General features: G+C 44.8%; 1 protein-coding gene across 1 annotated transcript in view; it reads right to left on the bottom strand.

The window, feature by feature from the left end:
* The window catches only part of slc4a5a (solute carrier family 4 member 5a), a gene marked incomplete at both ends in the record, with an annotated part of 72,792 nt that overhangs the window by 535 nt on the left and 55,491 nt on the right, over nucleotides 1-16,766 (bottom strand). Inside the window, 5 exons of the mRNA XM_084308137.1 lie at nucleotides 435-490; nucleotides 5,684-5,752; nucleotides 5,861-5,933; nucleotides 12,038-12,216; nucleotides 13,047-13,208. Of these exons, the coding sequence (XP_084164263.1) occupies nucleotides 435-490; nucleotides 5,684-5,752; nucleotides 5,861-5,933; nucleotides 12,038-12,216; nucleotides 13,047-13,208 (539 nt within the window). The remainder of the gene's footprint in view (nucleotides 1-434; nucleotides 491-5,683; nucleotides 5,753-5,860; nucleotides 5,934-12,037; nucleotides 12,217-13,046; nucleotides 13,209-16,766) is intronic.

Raw genomic sequence — 16,766 nt, 5'->3', positions numbered from 1 at the left:
GTTTATCGCTTTTTGCTACTGGGCAATCCAGTAGAGAGAGAGAGAGAGAGAGAGAGAGAGAGAGAGAGAGAGAGAGAGAGAGAGAGAGGAGGAACGGGAGACAGAGTGGGGGAAGACATTCGGCAAATAACGATGGGTCCGGGAATCGAACCCGGGTCGGCCGTGCCGCGACTCAACGCGTTATGTGGTTTGCCACTGGGGCGCCCGGCTATCAGACTTTTAAACACAGACAGTAATCATTTTAAGTAGCCTTTTACAGCTAGTTGTCTGTTTTTACTTTTACTTTTACTGGATTGTGTATTGCATGGAACGTTGTTGTTGCCGTGCTGTCATTGAGATGTTTTGTTTTGTTGTTTGTTGTTTTTGTTACTCGTTGTGAAGCTACAAATATGAATTGCCCCACGCGGGATCAATAAAGTTGTCTGAATCTGAACATCTGAATCTGGTGATGCTCCGCCCTCTTCCACATCACCGGTGGTGGTGCTCCTTGCTGTGGAGCAAAGATCAAAGAAGCAAGCGTGGGTGTTCTTCCTCCCGTCCTCACAGAGAACCAGGCTAATGAGAGGAGGGAGTGTCTTATTCTTCTTCTTCTTCTTCTTCTTCTATGACTTGACACGTACTGACGGACTGTCACGGAGAGGAATTCTGCGTCTGAGCGAGATGCCAAAGACAAGACTACAGCGACGGATTCCACAGCCGCTTAATTGGGGCTCTGCAGCAGCCATCAGTTAAACAAGCTGTCACAGCCGCAACATAACGACTGGCCGCCGACAGCATTCCATCTGAGCTACATCATTGTGCTTTCTGTACTCGCTTACACGTATTTATTATTGTGCTCTCTCTCTCTCTCTCTCTCTCTCTCTCTCTCTCTCTCTCTCTCTCTCTCTCTCTCTCTCTCTCTCTCTCAACTATGCTGTGTTGCTAACCACGATGCATCTCCTCATTGTTATGCTGGATGTTGACCATTAAAGTCACCTGGGTTACAGAAGCCAGAAGCACACGTGATTGACAACACTGTGTGCGTGGTTTGGAACACTGATTTATTTTTGCACATACTCTCACACCACGTTCCAAAATTCATTGGGGACACTGAATCCTCATGTTAATTACAGCACCATCGAATATCAATACCTTGTATTGTAGGGACTGCTGCCGTATCACTTAATTGAGCTGTAATTAACAAAACAACAAAACACAAGGATTTAATGTCCCCAATTTTGTGTGTGTGAGATTATGTGCAAAATAAATCAGCATTGATTTTAGGTGAAGTGCCCCTTTAAGAGTCTTCTTTTCTCTCCTTTTATGACTCATGCTCAACAGTCTGTCTACATCTAGTCTGTCTCATGTAACTCAGTAGTCTCTGTGAGGTGTGCAGACTGTGCACTGAGCACACTGAGTGATACTGCATAGGATTCACTCTACACAGCAGAACCTACCACACTACCAAAGGGTTAACCCTAGGACTGGACGGTATGGTCTAAATGTACCCTGTACAATGGTCTACATTTATCTTCAAATGTCTATATAAATGCTTCTGAAGGGGTAAAACACTGGCAGCTATTACTGTACTCTTGTATTACTAGGACATATTTCACATAGTACAGAGGTATTTTAAGAACATTTATTGTGCAAAACTGCAATAGAAAAATGCAAAACCTTTTCTCAAGTTAATTTTCCTCTCTGAAAAACACTTTTTTCATGAAATACAATAAAATCAAGCGGCCCAAAGTGAAAATAAAAACGATTGCAGGATAGGAGGTTTCTTTCCCTCAAATACTCAAACACAATAAAACTCCCACATAACTTAACTTTAGAGTACATGTTTGACAACGTAGAGAGAGAGCGAGAGATCGTGATGTAATATGTTTGAGTTTGAGGTTAGAGCCGTAGTTGATGATGTCACACCAGGATGTCATTGTCAACACACAGAGTTGGAAACGAGAGCAGCCCGGTGGATAAAGTGATATAAAGAAACGAATAGACAATAAATGTGAAGTTATCTTTGAACCTCTGTTGTCAAGCCTCGTCAACATAACCCCTCCCCCCCCCCTTTCCTCACTAATGGAACTGGTGTCGCAGAGTCACGTTAGAACGTTAGCTTAGCGGCTAACGTTAGCCTGTTGCTGCGCTAAAGCAAGTCTCCTCTCAGCCTCCTTAGCCAAATTGAAATGCCCAAACTATATGGCAAGGTCCGTGAGCAAGTGGAGAAAAACTCAGTACAATTAAACACTATGCAATGACCACTGCACATCAAATAAAATAAAATGTATTTGTAAGGCCCGACAACACACGTTAATGTCCCCATGGGCCGCACACATCTTCTTTAAACAAGTCAAGAAGAAACATCACAATAAGTCAAGAACAAAACAAAAACACCATAAAGTCAAATTTTTTTTAAAATAAATGCAACACTCCCAGACATACCCCACGCAAAGGTAAGGAAAAACTCACTAAAACCTAGCAATAGGAAAAAATGCATCACAGGCAATGTGGAGGAGAGAAACCTTAGAAGGGCCATTCAAGGGGGGATCTCCCTTCTTAGATGTCGGTGATAGTAGTGTTGCAGTAAAACAGGTGAACAGTTGGTAAGCATAAGCATGCACTCATATGGGTGAGGAGACACAGATAAGTGCATGCGATAGCAACTGAAGTGAATCGTCAAGTAACGTTAACGTCATTGCTACTGCTGTGACTAACTGCTCTAGTCTACCGGTCACAAGGTATGAAGGTATAGTCAAAATCCATACCGTAGCGCAAATTCATACCGTTTATACCGTATACCGTTTATACCGTCCACCCCTAGAACCCTTTCACTGCGACAATACAGAAGGTTAACCCGTTCACTGCCACACGACAAAGGGTTAACCCTTTCACAACCACACTACAGCATGTTAACCCTTTCACTACCACACTGCCAAAGGGTTAACCCTTTCACTGAGACAATACAGAAGGTTTCACTGCCACACGACAAAGGGTTAACCCTTTCACAGCCAAGGGTTAACCTTCTGTAGTGTGGTTAGTGAAAGGGTTCATTTCAATAGTCCTATGGTTCTGTTGTGAGGAGGGCGTGTGATAATCAGATATGTAACTCACTGAGGTGCAGAGAGCTCACCCTCATCGACACCCTAAGAGATTCCTACAGGTAACGGCACTGAGAGGAGAGCGGACTGTAGACACTATTTCCTCAACTACTGTAGTAGAGGCTCCAACTCCAAGTACTGGGTCGACAGTGGCTCGGGAGGTAGAGCAGTCATCTGGCAATCCGGAGGTTCTCGGTTCGATTCCCACTCCTCCCGGGCAGCGTGTCAATGTGCATTTTGGGGTAGAACACATCCTAGCATACTACAAAAATCTAGGGGTCCGCAAAGATGACTTCAAACTTGAAAATGGTAACAACAGACGAGGTACTCAAAAAACTGAGCACCCTCCAACCTAACAAGGCCACTGGCCATGACAATATCCCCTCCAAATTCCTCAGAGACTCAGCAGCCGCCATCACCCCAGTCATCACATACATAATAAACCTCTCCATAAAACAGGGACACGTACCCAAAGACTTGCGAGAGTGACCCCCCTGGCAGGGGGCCCCTGCACAAAAAAGGCAGAAAATTAGACCCAGGCAACTACCGCCCTGTTTCTATTCTTACTTCCATCTCGAAAGTCATGGAAAAATTTTTCTACAAACAGGTCGAAAAGTACCTTGCAGAAAAAAATCGAATCTACAAATTCCAATCTGGCTTCAGAACATCCCACTCCACTGACACATGCCTTCTCTATTTGAACGACCACATCAAACAAGAGGTGGACGCGGGCAGATACTGTGGCATGGTCATGCTGGACCTCCCAAAGGCTTTCGACACTGTCAATCACTCCATTCTGATTGACAAGCTAAAAGCAATTGGGTTTGATAGTTTATCAGTGAGCTGGATGCAATCCTACCTGGAGGGGAGAGAACAGATGGTAGAGGTAAACGGTACCCTACCCCCCTCCCAGTGAGCTGTGGTGTTCCACGAGGAAGCATACTAGGACCGTTACTGTTCCTAATTTATGCAAATGCCATCAGCTTGTGACTGCAACTTGTTCCTGTTCGCGGACGACTCAGCCCTGCTGGTCTCTGACAAGAACAAGTTACAGGTTGAACAAACCCTCAGCTCAGAACTCGGCAGAATCTGCACCTGGCTCGCTGATAGCAAACTATCATTACACCTGGGTAAACAGAGTCCATTCTCTTCGGATCAAATAACAAACTCAGCAAGACCAACGGCTTCTCTGTTACAGTGGGTGACAATATTGTCACAAAGAAAGATGAAATTACATACCTGGGTTCCATCCTAGAGGCAAATCTTTCCTGTGACAAGATGGCATCCAATGTAATAAAAAAAGTCAACCAACGAACAAGATTCTTGTAACGGATCTCCTCTCTGGTAAACAAGAATACCCTGAAGACTCTAATAGGAGCACTCATTCAAGGGTACTACAACTATGCTTGCACCTCATGGTACCAAAGCACCTCAAAGGCGCTAAAAACAAGATTACAAACATCGCAAAACAAACTGGTCAGACTACTGCTTGACCTTACTCCTAGAACCCACCTCACCCCTGCCCATTTTGACAACCTAGGATGGCTTAGAGTAGACGACAGAGTACAGCAACTTGCAATGGGCCTGGTCTACAAGATACACTACACCACGAAGGTACCCATGTACATGTCGAAATACTTCCCAAAGGTCAGTGAATACCACGACCACCAGAGGGAGTTCCACAAATCATGTTCAACCCAGATTCGGCACAAACAAGGGACTAAACAAGTTTCGCAATTATGCCACAATAATGTGGAACGCCCTACCCACAGCTGTAAAGGAATGTAAATCCCTACCCACCTTCAAAACTGCTCTCAAAGAGCACCTACGGGATGCTGCAATTAGAAACTGGCCCCCGTAAATGTCCAAACCCCCCCTCCCTATGCTTGCACTTTGCACCCAAGGATCAATCAATCCTTGAGCAAGACACTTAACCCCTAATTGCTCCCGATGAGCAGGTTGGCACCTTGTATGGTTGCCTCCACCATCACTGTGTGAATGTGTGAGTGAATAGGTAAAATGTGAGTAACAAATTGTAAAGCGCTTTGGATAAAAAAAAATATATATATAAAAAAGCAGCCATTTACCGTTTACCATCCAAGAAATGGTTGAGGAAAATAGGGTCTATAGTTCGCTAGAGGTCTCCATCACACATCCTCTTCACAACAGAACGATAGGATCAAGGTTAAAAATCGCAACTACTACCTCTGACTGTTTTAGTTTTGTTTGTTTGCTTGTTTGTTTATTTGTTTGTTTTGGTACCTCAAAACCTACCTGTTCTCCCTAGCATTCAACCTTCCCTACCCATAACCACCCTCCTCCAACCTAACACCCCCTTTTCCCCTGCTCTACCTTCTGTCCTCTCCTGCCCCCCCCCCCACCCTCGGTTTCCCTTACTTACTTCACGACTGTCTCCCCAACTGGCTCCTGTATTTGTTGTCTGTTACTCGTGGTTTTATGTTCTTGTGTATTCATATTGTTCCCTGTTTCCCTGTGGTTCTATGTTTCTTTGTTTTTTGCCTATTGTCAGCGACTTTGGGTAATTGAAAAGCGCTATACAAAATAAATGAATTATTATTATTATTAATTATTATTATAATTACCTGGATGCCACTGAGAGAGGCCACGCCCATGTAGAGGAAGACACCATACAACACAGGCATGGGGATGTACTACAGGAGAGGGACAAAAGATACACAGGAATCAAATGCAAATTAGTCAATGTGGTTTATTCAGAACATAAAAACAGATATTTACTCTGTCTGATTTCTCCCCTTTACCTGGAGAATGGGAGCCAGGAAAATGGAGACCCCAGTGAGAACGAATACCAAAATCCCTGTCAGTCGTTGCTCTCTGAATATCGGAAAGAGGGGTATATGAGTCATTTGAGTCCATTACACAAGTTACACCCACTCAATCTCAAACCGCACAGACTCAAAATATTAATTTCACACCATCATAGCCCTTTCACTACCACACTACAGACGGTTAACCCTTTCACTACCACACTACAGAAGGTTAATCTTTCACTACCACACTACAGAAGGTTAACCTTTCACTACCACACTACAGACGGTTAACCTTTCACTACCACACTACAGAAGGTTAACCTTTCACTACCACACTACAGAAGGTTAACCTTTCACTACCACACTACAGAAGGTTAACCTTTCACTACCACACTACAGAAGGTTAACCTTTCACTACCACACTACAGAAGGTTAACCTTTCACTACCACACTACAGAAGGTTCTATATCATGCTAGCTTCCGCTCAGCGTCATATTGCATATATCTCGCTTCAGTGTATATGCACTGAATACATTTCAAAATGCACCTTTACATACCAACATCCGTCTGGCCACACCCCCATCTGCTACCTATATAAGCAGGGGTGGGGCCACACACTCATCTCCTTCTCAAATTTCACCACAAGGAAGTTCCTGTTATATACCTCACTTGACGTGGGAAAGAAAGTATTTATATGAAGAAAGGAAAACAGAAGACAAGGAGATACGTTGACATTATACCTTTATTTTCTCTCTCACTATTTTCGAGAAAATACGGCGATATTGTCTTCGTCACTGGAGTGTCTGGAAGATGATGATCATTCTGACCTCCACGGCTTTTTCGTATTAGGGGCTCGCGCCGCTGATATACTCCCCACCTGCAGTCCTCCTTGCTGCGGCTGGATGGGTATTGACCCTCCGGTCATACAGCTGGACTGTGGGAGGCACCGGCTGTTGTGAGAAACCGGTTTGCTTCCGAGCTGGGTGAGTACTGTTTTGCTTGCGAGCACTAGTTGTCTGTTAACGCTATGGGGGTTAGCTGACAATTTTACGATGGCCGGCCCCGGATTGGGGTCCTCTGCTCGGCTTCTTAAACGGCGGACGGAGGATCTTGGTCTGACGCCCATGATGGTCAACCTAGTGGGCCGCGACCGAGACCTGGTTGAACCCAGGATTCTCTGGACAAGCGGATGCTTCTCTGTCCCATGCAGGCCCCATCTTTCACATGAATGTGGAAGTACACCCTAACGAGGAAATGTGGGCATGGATCTTCGTTATCGGAAGATCCATGCTCAAGTCGGCTGCAGCCCGGATGGGAATTGTGCCGGCTCTGCTGTATGTCTGGTAAATCACTGTTGAAAGCTGTGTTTGACATTTCTTTTTCTCTTCACTCTTAGGATGGGGAGGGACTCAGGCGGCGGCCTGTCTGAAGTGTGGCTTATTATGTTGTTGTGTACAGTTCAGGTGATAGCTGCTTAGCTGGCGTGCTAGTTTGTGGCCTACTGTTGTTAGCCAGTCAGCTGTTAGCTGCGGCGCTAGCTCGTTGTGTTGACTAGGCTAGGAAACGTTAGCTTGTTGCTATCAGTCGGGCGGCTGTTAGCTTAATGCTACACTGTTGAACGTTACTGTGACTATAACATGCCTTAAACACTCTGACTACAACGTCATCTTTGACAGAGGATGTTAGTCGACCCTACACCCGGGTGCCATGCCAGCGAGGACTTCGTCAACATGGAGAACGGCGGCTGGGTGGCGTAGCGGACATACCCTCGTCACCAACGCAGGAGATGCTGGGTTCGACTCGGTGTCCCGTTGACCAGTGTTGCAGTCCTCTCGGCCTGCGCTCAGGGTGAAGGTAGGAGTCCTGACCGGACTTTAAACACTTCTTCTTTTCTTCCCTTCTAAATGTTTTGTAATAACGATGTTTCCAAAACATGTGTTGCTGCAATACATTGAGGATACGACGCGTGTTGTGTGTGAATTGTCTTGTCACTGGTATAGCTTCTCTCTCCATAGAAAATCTGTGTTGTTTTTTACATGTGTAAAAATGAACTGGTTAGTTGTGATGAGAACATGTGTGTTCATGTACCGTTTGTAACATGGGTGAACTCACAACTAAGAGGGTTAGTTAACCTGTGAAGCTATGCTTAGTGACATGTTATTGAGGCATGAATCTCTTTCTCAGCCTGTGATGACAATGAACAGCATGTTCACATATTAACAGGAGTACCTGTTCAACCTGGTCGTATCAAGGGTAAGGTAGGAGGGGTGACCCCCCCGGTTTCCCTGGGGCTTCCCCCCTCCTCTCAGACATGTTTGTTTACAATATATTGTGTCACTGTGTTTGTGGCGATACGATGTAACCCTCAGCTTGAGTTGCTGGGGTTGTGCTTCCGCTTGAGAAACTATTCTTTTCCTAAAGAAAAGGTTGTTTGGTCACTTATCATGTGTGCTTAGCAAGGCCTGTGGCCAATACGTAATCAAGGACTTATGTCTCTCTTGTTATGAAAAACGGCGTTCCTCTGTAGTAAGAGTACTTTTGCCATTTTTTGTTGTGATGAAGGGTTGTGTGTGTCGTTGTGATCTACAACTGGGTTAGGTTTGGCCCACAGAAGCACATGTGTAAGTCTGGACCGGGGCTCTTAAAGGGGCCCTCTCTGTTCTGTGTTTTTTCCTTAGTAAAACTCAGATAGCAGGTTAGCACATGAGCTATGTGAAGCTGTTAGATGCTTCATGTAGCATGCTATGACTGGGTCATGCTCTACTTTGTCATTACATCGTATCAGGGGTGAGGGGTCGTAAAGGGGTGAAGTGGTAATTCTTTCCTCCCCTTTTCTGATTGGTCAGGGGTTAAAACCCCCTGTCCTTCAGGGTTCCTGTCACGTTGCTGTTCGGCACGTTACAGGGTAGGGGGGGGGGAGTTTCCTGGTCCCACGCCCTGAAAAATTGGGCGTGTGCACCGCGGAAATTCCCCCGCCATAGAGTACGTCACTGAGCGCGTCTCTATTGGTAAGACTTCCGTGAGTTGTTCAGGTTCCATGTTATGGATCTGTTTCAGGGAGTTGTCAGAGCTCCTCCTCACGAAGCTCCTCCTCAGGGAGAAGTGCCTTCTGTGAGTTCGGACTCTCCTTCCCAGTGAGGGAGCCTCCTCAGAGTTTCAGAGCCTCCTCCTCAGATTGTCAAGGTGAGTAGAACTTCAAAAAGGAGTTCTGCTCTATTGTGTGTGTATTCGATTCAATTCGATTATTGAGTGTGTATTGGTTCAGTGCCTCCTCCTCGGAGAGCCCTAACCCAAGTGTTACATAGCTCAATGTTGCAATATTTCTTTTCAATCTATACAGCTTGCGTGGGAAGTCTCTCTGGGGATTCCCATCTCCTCCCTGTGGCGAGGGTGGCGGGATGTAAAAATGAAAAATGTTTTACCCTCAGCCGCGTCACGTGGGATTCATGTCAGTCTGTGTTTCTTTCTTTTTTAATAAAAAGAGGAAAGAACATGAAGCACGACGGCTCTTTGTCGTTCTCCCAGGCGACTTGGAGGAACAATGTCTGGTGTCTTGTTAGACTATCCATTGATGTGTTTGGGTTTCGACGCGTACATAGTGCTGGCTCGGGGTGTTTCTGATAAGAATCACGCATGAGGCTGGTACGCCTTGGTTGCTCGTTATTAAAACGGCGTTTTTATAGGGCAACTGGGATGGAGGTTTTCTCTTCCGAGCGCCTGTTACTAGGTCTCGACTAATTCTCGTTCATATCTGGGGGATGTTAACGGAATAGATCAAAACATAGGTCTCATGCCCTTGGGGTGGGCCACTGAGCGCGGTACGAATGGGACCGTCTGGGTGGCGCCCTCTTTTCATGTTTTAGATCGACACGCGTACCTACCCCCTCTCTTGGAGTGGGGATGTCGGCGTGATTAGGGCACGGGACTGGTCTGGTCACGCTGGTCCAGGTCAGTTAATCCGTTGTCCGCCGGGATGCAGATCTGCTGTTCTGGTACCCTGAGGGACTTGTGCTTTTTTCGGGGGGAAAAATGCCGGGTCGGCCCGGGTGTCACAGGGTTGGGCGTTATGGAGACCCTTTGTTCGGTACATGTTGTACCCTGCGTTATCATAAAGGGGCGGGTTTTCCATTCCTTTCGCTCCTCTCTTACGCATGGCGAAGAGGGGGCTGTTGGGGTGGTCTTATGGACCTCCTCTGGCATCCCTGTGTGCTTCCCGGGCCGCCGGGCCCGGTCCGAAGTTGTGTTTCGTCGACCCGTAGGCCTGGAATAACCCCTTTTTGAAAACTTAAACACTTGTACTGCGGTATAGCCAGTGTATACCCGCAGGTGTGTTTTGGAGTTTTTTCTTGAGGGGTTATAGGAACAACCACCGCATGTGGTACCAAGAGGGTGGTTGATTCCCTGGTGTGTTGGAGCAGAGTCAACTCCCGGGTTACCCGGTTGAGTGTGCCCCTGCACGTTCATGACGTCTGCCAATCGTGTCAGCCTTCTCTGCCTCGGCCCCTCTGGGTCGGGGTTTTTTGGTGGAGGCTTTGTCATGGTGCGCAACAATGCCAGCATACGCCCCTTCCGCCGGGGGTGCTGTTTTCAGTTGCCCCCTTTGGCGCCTGGCTTGTCCAAAGTGCTCCAGGCTCGGGTCAAATGCCTGCTGCCTGGATTGAGAGATCGACCCCTTCTGGTGGTCGTCTCCCCGGTGCGCTGCCTGCTCCCGCTGTAGTGTAGCCTCTTGAGTGCTTTGAGTTACAGCCATGCTGACTGCCTGAGTGTGCCAGGGTCAGTGTGCCAGGCGGCGTGCTAGTGGGGGGAAGGGCCCGCTCTTGGAGTGGCCCTGTCCGAATACACTGGCGATGTGGGGGGCGGTGTCACTAAGTGACTGCCTGGTGAGGTCTTGATGCTGTGGCGTCGTTGACCTCTCCGGGCCCCCTTTTTCCAAGGGATCCAGTCCCTTCAGTGGGTCTGGGTCTTCCTTCGCGCTCCGCTGCTACGGCCTTGCCACGGGATTGAGTTTGCTCTTGACCCCATGATTTTGGGGGCAGTAACGAGGTTTGTTCCTTCCGTTCGTTCCCTGGTGGCATGCGGGTTGTGCGTCTGCGTAGTCGTGGGGTCAAGCCACGGTCTGCTCACCCTGTGCGTTGAGTTGCTCGAGTTTCTCTTCGCACGGTCGGATCCGTCTCCCTCCCGTCCTCCAATAGGGAGGGTATCCTCCATTAGGGAGGGTCGGGGGGGCTCGGTCCTCTCCGGTCTGATGGTTGTGGGGGGCCTCAGCGGGGTACATTTGTCGAGCTTTTAGCTCCCGCTCAGCTCCTGTTATGCAATATGACGCTGAGCGGAAGCTAGCATGATATAGAACGTAAGGTTATGAATATAACCAAGTTCTATGAATGCTAGTGACGCTCAGCGTCTAGACACCACTGCGGCCCTTGATTTTTCATTGTGGTGAAATTTTTTGGGAAGGAGATGAGTGTGTGGCCCCACCCCTGCTTATATAGGTAGCAGATGGGGGTGTGGCCAGACGGATGTTGGTATGTAAAGGTGCATTTTGAAATTTATTCAGTGCATATACACTGAAGCAAGATATATGCAATATGACGCTGAGCGTCACTAGCATTCATAGAACTTGGTTATATTCATAACCTTACGTTACCACACTACAGAAGGTTAACATTTCACTACCACACTACATAATGTTAACCTTTCACTACCACACTACAGAAGGTTAACCTTTCACTACCACACTACAGAAGGTTAACCTTTCACTACCACACTACAGAAGGTTAACCTTTCACTACCACACTACAGAAGGTTAACCTTTCACTACCACGCTACAGAAGGTTAACCTTTCACTACCACACTACAGAAGGTTAACCTTTCATTACCACACTACAGACGGTTAACCTTTCACTACCACACTACAGAAGGTTAACCTTTCACTACCATACTACAGAAGGTTAACCTTTCACTACCACACTACAGAAGGTTAACCTTTCACTACCACACTACAGAAGGTTAACCTTTCACTACCACACTACAGAAGGTTAACCTTTCACTACCACACTACAGAAGGTTAACCTTCTGTACTGTCGCAGTGAAAGAGTTAACCCCTTTGGTAGTGTGGTAGTGAAAGGGTTAATGGTAGCAGTGGGGGGGGGGGGTTGGTTGTTGACCGACCTGACCCCAAGGAACTGGGGTTGTTCTCCAGGCGCGCTGGACTCACTCTCCATCTTCAGAGAGTCGATGTGGGCGATGGAGATGACGGTGGCGGCTACGTACCAGGGCAGCCCCATGAAGGAGCAGACGGCCATCAGGATCCCCACCCAGAACAGGTCCAGGTGGTAGCCACAACCTTTCTGTCGGGACAGAGACACAGTATATATACTTTATTTAACCCTTTCATTCACTACCACACTGCCAAAGGGTTAACCCTTTCACTGCGACAATACAGAATGTTAACCCTTTCACTATCACACTACAGACGGTTAACCTTTCACTACCACACTACAGACGGTTAACCTTTCACTACCACACTACAGACGGTTAACCTTTCATTACTACACTACAGAAGGTTAACCTTTCACTACCACACTACAGACGGTTAACCTTTCATTACTACACTACAGACGGTTAACCTTTCACTACCACACTACAGACTGTTAACCTTTCACTACCACACTACAGAAGGTTAACCTTTCACTACCATACTACAGACGGTTAACCTTTCACTACCACACTACAGAAGGTTAACCTTTCACTTCCACTTCCACACTACAGACGGTTAACCCTTTCACTACCATTCTACCAAAGGGTTAACCCTTTCACTGCGACAATACAGAAGGTTCTGTATTGTTGCAGTGAAAGGGTTAACCCTTTGGTAGAGTGGTAGTGAAAGGGTTTACGTGAACACACGTGCATCTACTGTAAATAGGCCTACCGCATGCACTTCATTGTTTATGTCAAAAGTTTGTTATGGATATAAACGATTTCTTTACTGTAAGAACAAATCAGGAAGGTTTTCAGGGTCGAGGACAGATGACTTAATTCACGGACGTCTTGTCAACTTGATATAAGCCTTAAAGGATTTAAGCCTTAAAGGTTTCCAGGGCCCTAAAAAAACATGAGCCGTTCTTTTGAACAGGCTTGAAAAGGAACGGAGATCTATCCAGTAGTAGCAAGCTTATACCTTGAGTTTGTTTTCCTTGCGGTTGACAATGACTGCGCTGATTTGTTGGTCCATGAAGATGAGGATGGTGACGAGGAGAGCGGGGACGAAGCTGGCCACATAGACCCACCACGGGTTCCTACCGAACGGCATCACCAGCCAGCCACGGTCTGGTCGAGTAGGCTGATGGAAGAAAAAAAGCCAGTGAAGTTAACTCTCAGAACAGCTGAATTCTACAGAAAAAATAACTGTCTCTAAGTAATAAGTTTGAAAGGTTTTGAACAGAGTATCAATTTAGTAATACTAAAGTTATACTCAATTCAAATAGCTTGGAGTGCACTTATTCTACACTATCAAAGGAGATGTGTTGAAATAACACAGTTTTAACAATTGATGACATGGACATAATACATTTGAAGAGTTCTCTGGACACTTTTTGTATCACAAACTGTACTGTATTTGCAAATCTGGTATGTCATAAATGTATAGATGTAGCATTACTGTCTATCTGTATGTCGTGTGTGTCATATTATGAATTGAAAATGAGGGACCCTGATGTAAACAAGACGAAAGTCTTTCTCTGGGCCCCGTTCCTTGTACCTGGATAACTGAGTTAGCCGGATAACTTTAACTGGATAACTGAATTAGCCGGACTTTCCGGTTCCCCGTACGTGGATTTTCCAAATCACCATGACAACAGATCCAAAAGTTTGAGCCTGGTCGAAAGCAGAGTTTAAGTTCAAGTTAGCCTGAACCATCGCCACGCCCCCGCAAAGAAGTGACAGCCCGTTTCCTGAAACTATTCCCACAGTCTACGATCTGCATTATACCATTCTGAATTACGTTTTTGTGCTCCATTCTTCCAGAGGGGGCTTTTGAAATGTAAAATAGACCCAAAATGCTGATACTAAATTCACTTTGTCCTAAATAATGCACGTTATATATACCGTGGCGCTCGCTCGTGCGATGTACACATTATGTGGTTATTTTAATTGTAACTGGGATTAAGATGTCTGATGAGATGCGCTGTTTGACGGATTTGAGAAATTGAATGAGCCGTTGACGTCACATTAATGAATGAGGATAAAGAGATAAACTTCATTAAAAACAAAGGATATTCTAAACACGGGTCTCTCGTTCATTAATGTATAAACAATGAATTTATCCCATCTGGCACAGTGGTGCAGCGGTAGTGCTCAAGCCTGCCAACCCAGCGACTGGGGTTCAAAACCCGGTGTTTCCAATATGATTTTTTTGAATATAATATTAATGATTATACGCCAAAGTAGCCTGGTTTTAAGTTAAAATATTATAAATCTACATGCATTGAGGATGTCATTCTTTATATAGCTCTCAACGTGCACCAAATTGAATTATTCCTATATTGCAAAAAGAAGGAAAAGACTAGGGTCTCGAACCCCGGTCGTCTGCGTGATAGTCAAAACAACAACCCGTTAGACCACATTGGAGATAAGTTAAAGATCGACTATACATCAATCAATGGGTAAGAGAGCCGTATCGTAATTCTGTATAAGTTTAACTAATTATTTTCGCTAGCAAGATCTCATTTGATTATTCAATCCAGCAGGCAAGTTTAAAGAAATATAATCTGATTGATTGAGGTAATGAGGGACTTAAAATTAGCCTATAGATAACGCATTTAACTTGTCGGCGAGGCGATTGAGCCGTATTGCAATCTGTCAATAAAGTTTTAAATCAATTAATCAATCAATGCCGTTAGAGAATCAGGATCTCTGCCATCGATACGTGCTGGCTTTTCGCCTGAAGCGGCCGCGCGCATTTAGCCTGAGTCGCAAGTCTGGCTTGAGTTAACGAGACTGAATCCACCTTCGAGGAACAGGAAAATCCCGGCTTCGAACATCGGGTTAACTGAAGCTGGATAATGACATCTTGATCGACTTAGTTGAACCAGGTACAAGAAACAGGGCCCTGGTCTGCATCCCCTTAACAATTGTATGTATTGAGCTGTACTGTACTGTGTACCCATTCTGCAATCTGTTAATAAAGTTTTCAATCAATCAATCAATCTCTATTGAAATCGCAATGTATTTCCAATGGACCCATTTCTAAATCGTCTCGTTTAAAACAAATAAAGCATGAACATTGGCATGGTGGAACCTTTCTTCATTCATCAATCTATAGTGCAACGTGAAAAAATTCACAATTAATCGGAAAGGTAGCAAAATAACAACGTTTATGTTTTTGTTCACTGAAGAACTACACAATGGCCGTAACGTGTATTAGGCGACAGCACTGAACGACAGGCTGGTAAGTGTAGTTTTTTTTAACAACAAATTAAAAACCTTATAACTAACTTTATTTCAACCAAAAATGCTTAAGCAATAATGTTAGTGATAGAACATTTTAATGTAATGCCGTCAAACAGCAACCTCCAGGCAAAATAATAGCCCCTTTTCGCACTGCACTTTGTTTACATTCCTTTGTTTTGGTGTGTTGGGTCATGGGGATAGGAGAGGGGTTGAATAAAATAATGAATTGTTTATTTTGAACAATACTAAATAATTAAGAAATAACTATGAAAAATAAGATAATTTGCCGTGAAAGGAAAAAAAAGTAAGTAAGATGAAATAATAAACAAAACAAACAGCCTCTTGTCCGAAAAGGATTAGGAAGAAGCAAGATCTTTATCAGGTCCCTTATTACAATAAACCTAAACATCTTTCGGCTTTCAATATATAATATATCAACCACTTCCTCATTAGTCCTGAGATACATAACCAAGTACACCTTCAAACACAAATGTCTTCAAATGTCTTCCAACAAAATCATTTACAAACAAAATCACTTGACGATCAGTCAATCGATCAAGTTAATATGCAATCATTACTGTTAATGAATAATTATTTATTGTACAATCAAAAGGTCCATCCAGTATATCTATAGAAAGCAAAAGGTGTACGCTGACTAGATCAGAACGAAAAACAAAACAATAATACAAGACAAGTCAATCATTTCAACATCTCCATTAACGAGAGTTAGTACAACCTCCCTCCTCTTTACTGTACCTTTCAAGAATTGCTGTTTTGTATTTCATTTTAAACCGTATGATGTTTTACTACCGTATACGGGCCCTCTTGAGGACGATTTGCCCGCCGGTGCCCGGCGCCACTTTGCCGACCTCTAGCGGCTCTGGTGTGCATATTTTTTAATACAATATATATATAGAATTAAAGCCCTATTTGTTGCCTGTCGAATGCCGTTTCAGGCGACAAAATGTAAAAAATTCAAGCCGGCAACCGTTTGGTTTAATAAAACCTGCTAAAGCCCCACTCCCGACTCCCGACGCTCTAGCTCCGTCAATCATTTGGCGATCTTGAAAATTATTGGACAGGTTTGTAACCAATGAGTGTGGCTTTCTAATGATACCCCCACGTGGGGATGAGCGAATCAGGGATCTAGGTGAAAAGTCACAAGCGAAAACAGGAAGTAAAAAATGAGAAAATGGAAACCGGCAGACCTTTTTTCCCCCTCACATTTTACCAAAATCGCTCTATATCATTAATTTCTGAATGGATTTTTATGAAATTTGGACATGCAACTAACTACTACAGAAAAACATGAGTAACACGTTTTTCTACAACTCAAGTTCAGACCTATATTACTCTATTTCATTAGCACAAAAAGTGAATTTTCTTTATTGTATCAGAAACTTCAGAATGTTATCTTTCAAAAGAGACCAGGCTCAATCTCATGCATGTG

This window comes from Notolepis coatsorum (assembly GCF_963971535.1).
Source record: "Notolepis coatsorum genome assembly, chromosome: 2".
Classification (NCBI taxonomy): domain Eukaryota; kingdom Metazoa; phylum Chordata; class Actinopteri; order Aulopiformes; family Paralepididae; genus Notolepis; species Notolepis coatsorum.
Note: the sequence above shows the minus strand (reverse complement) of the source record. Positions and strands in the feature narration are given on the sequence as shown.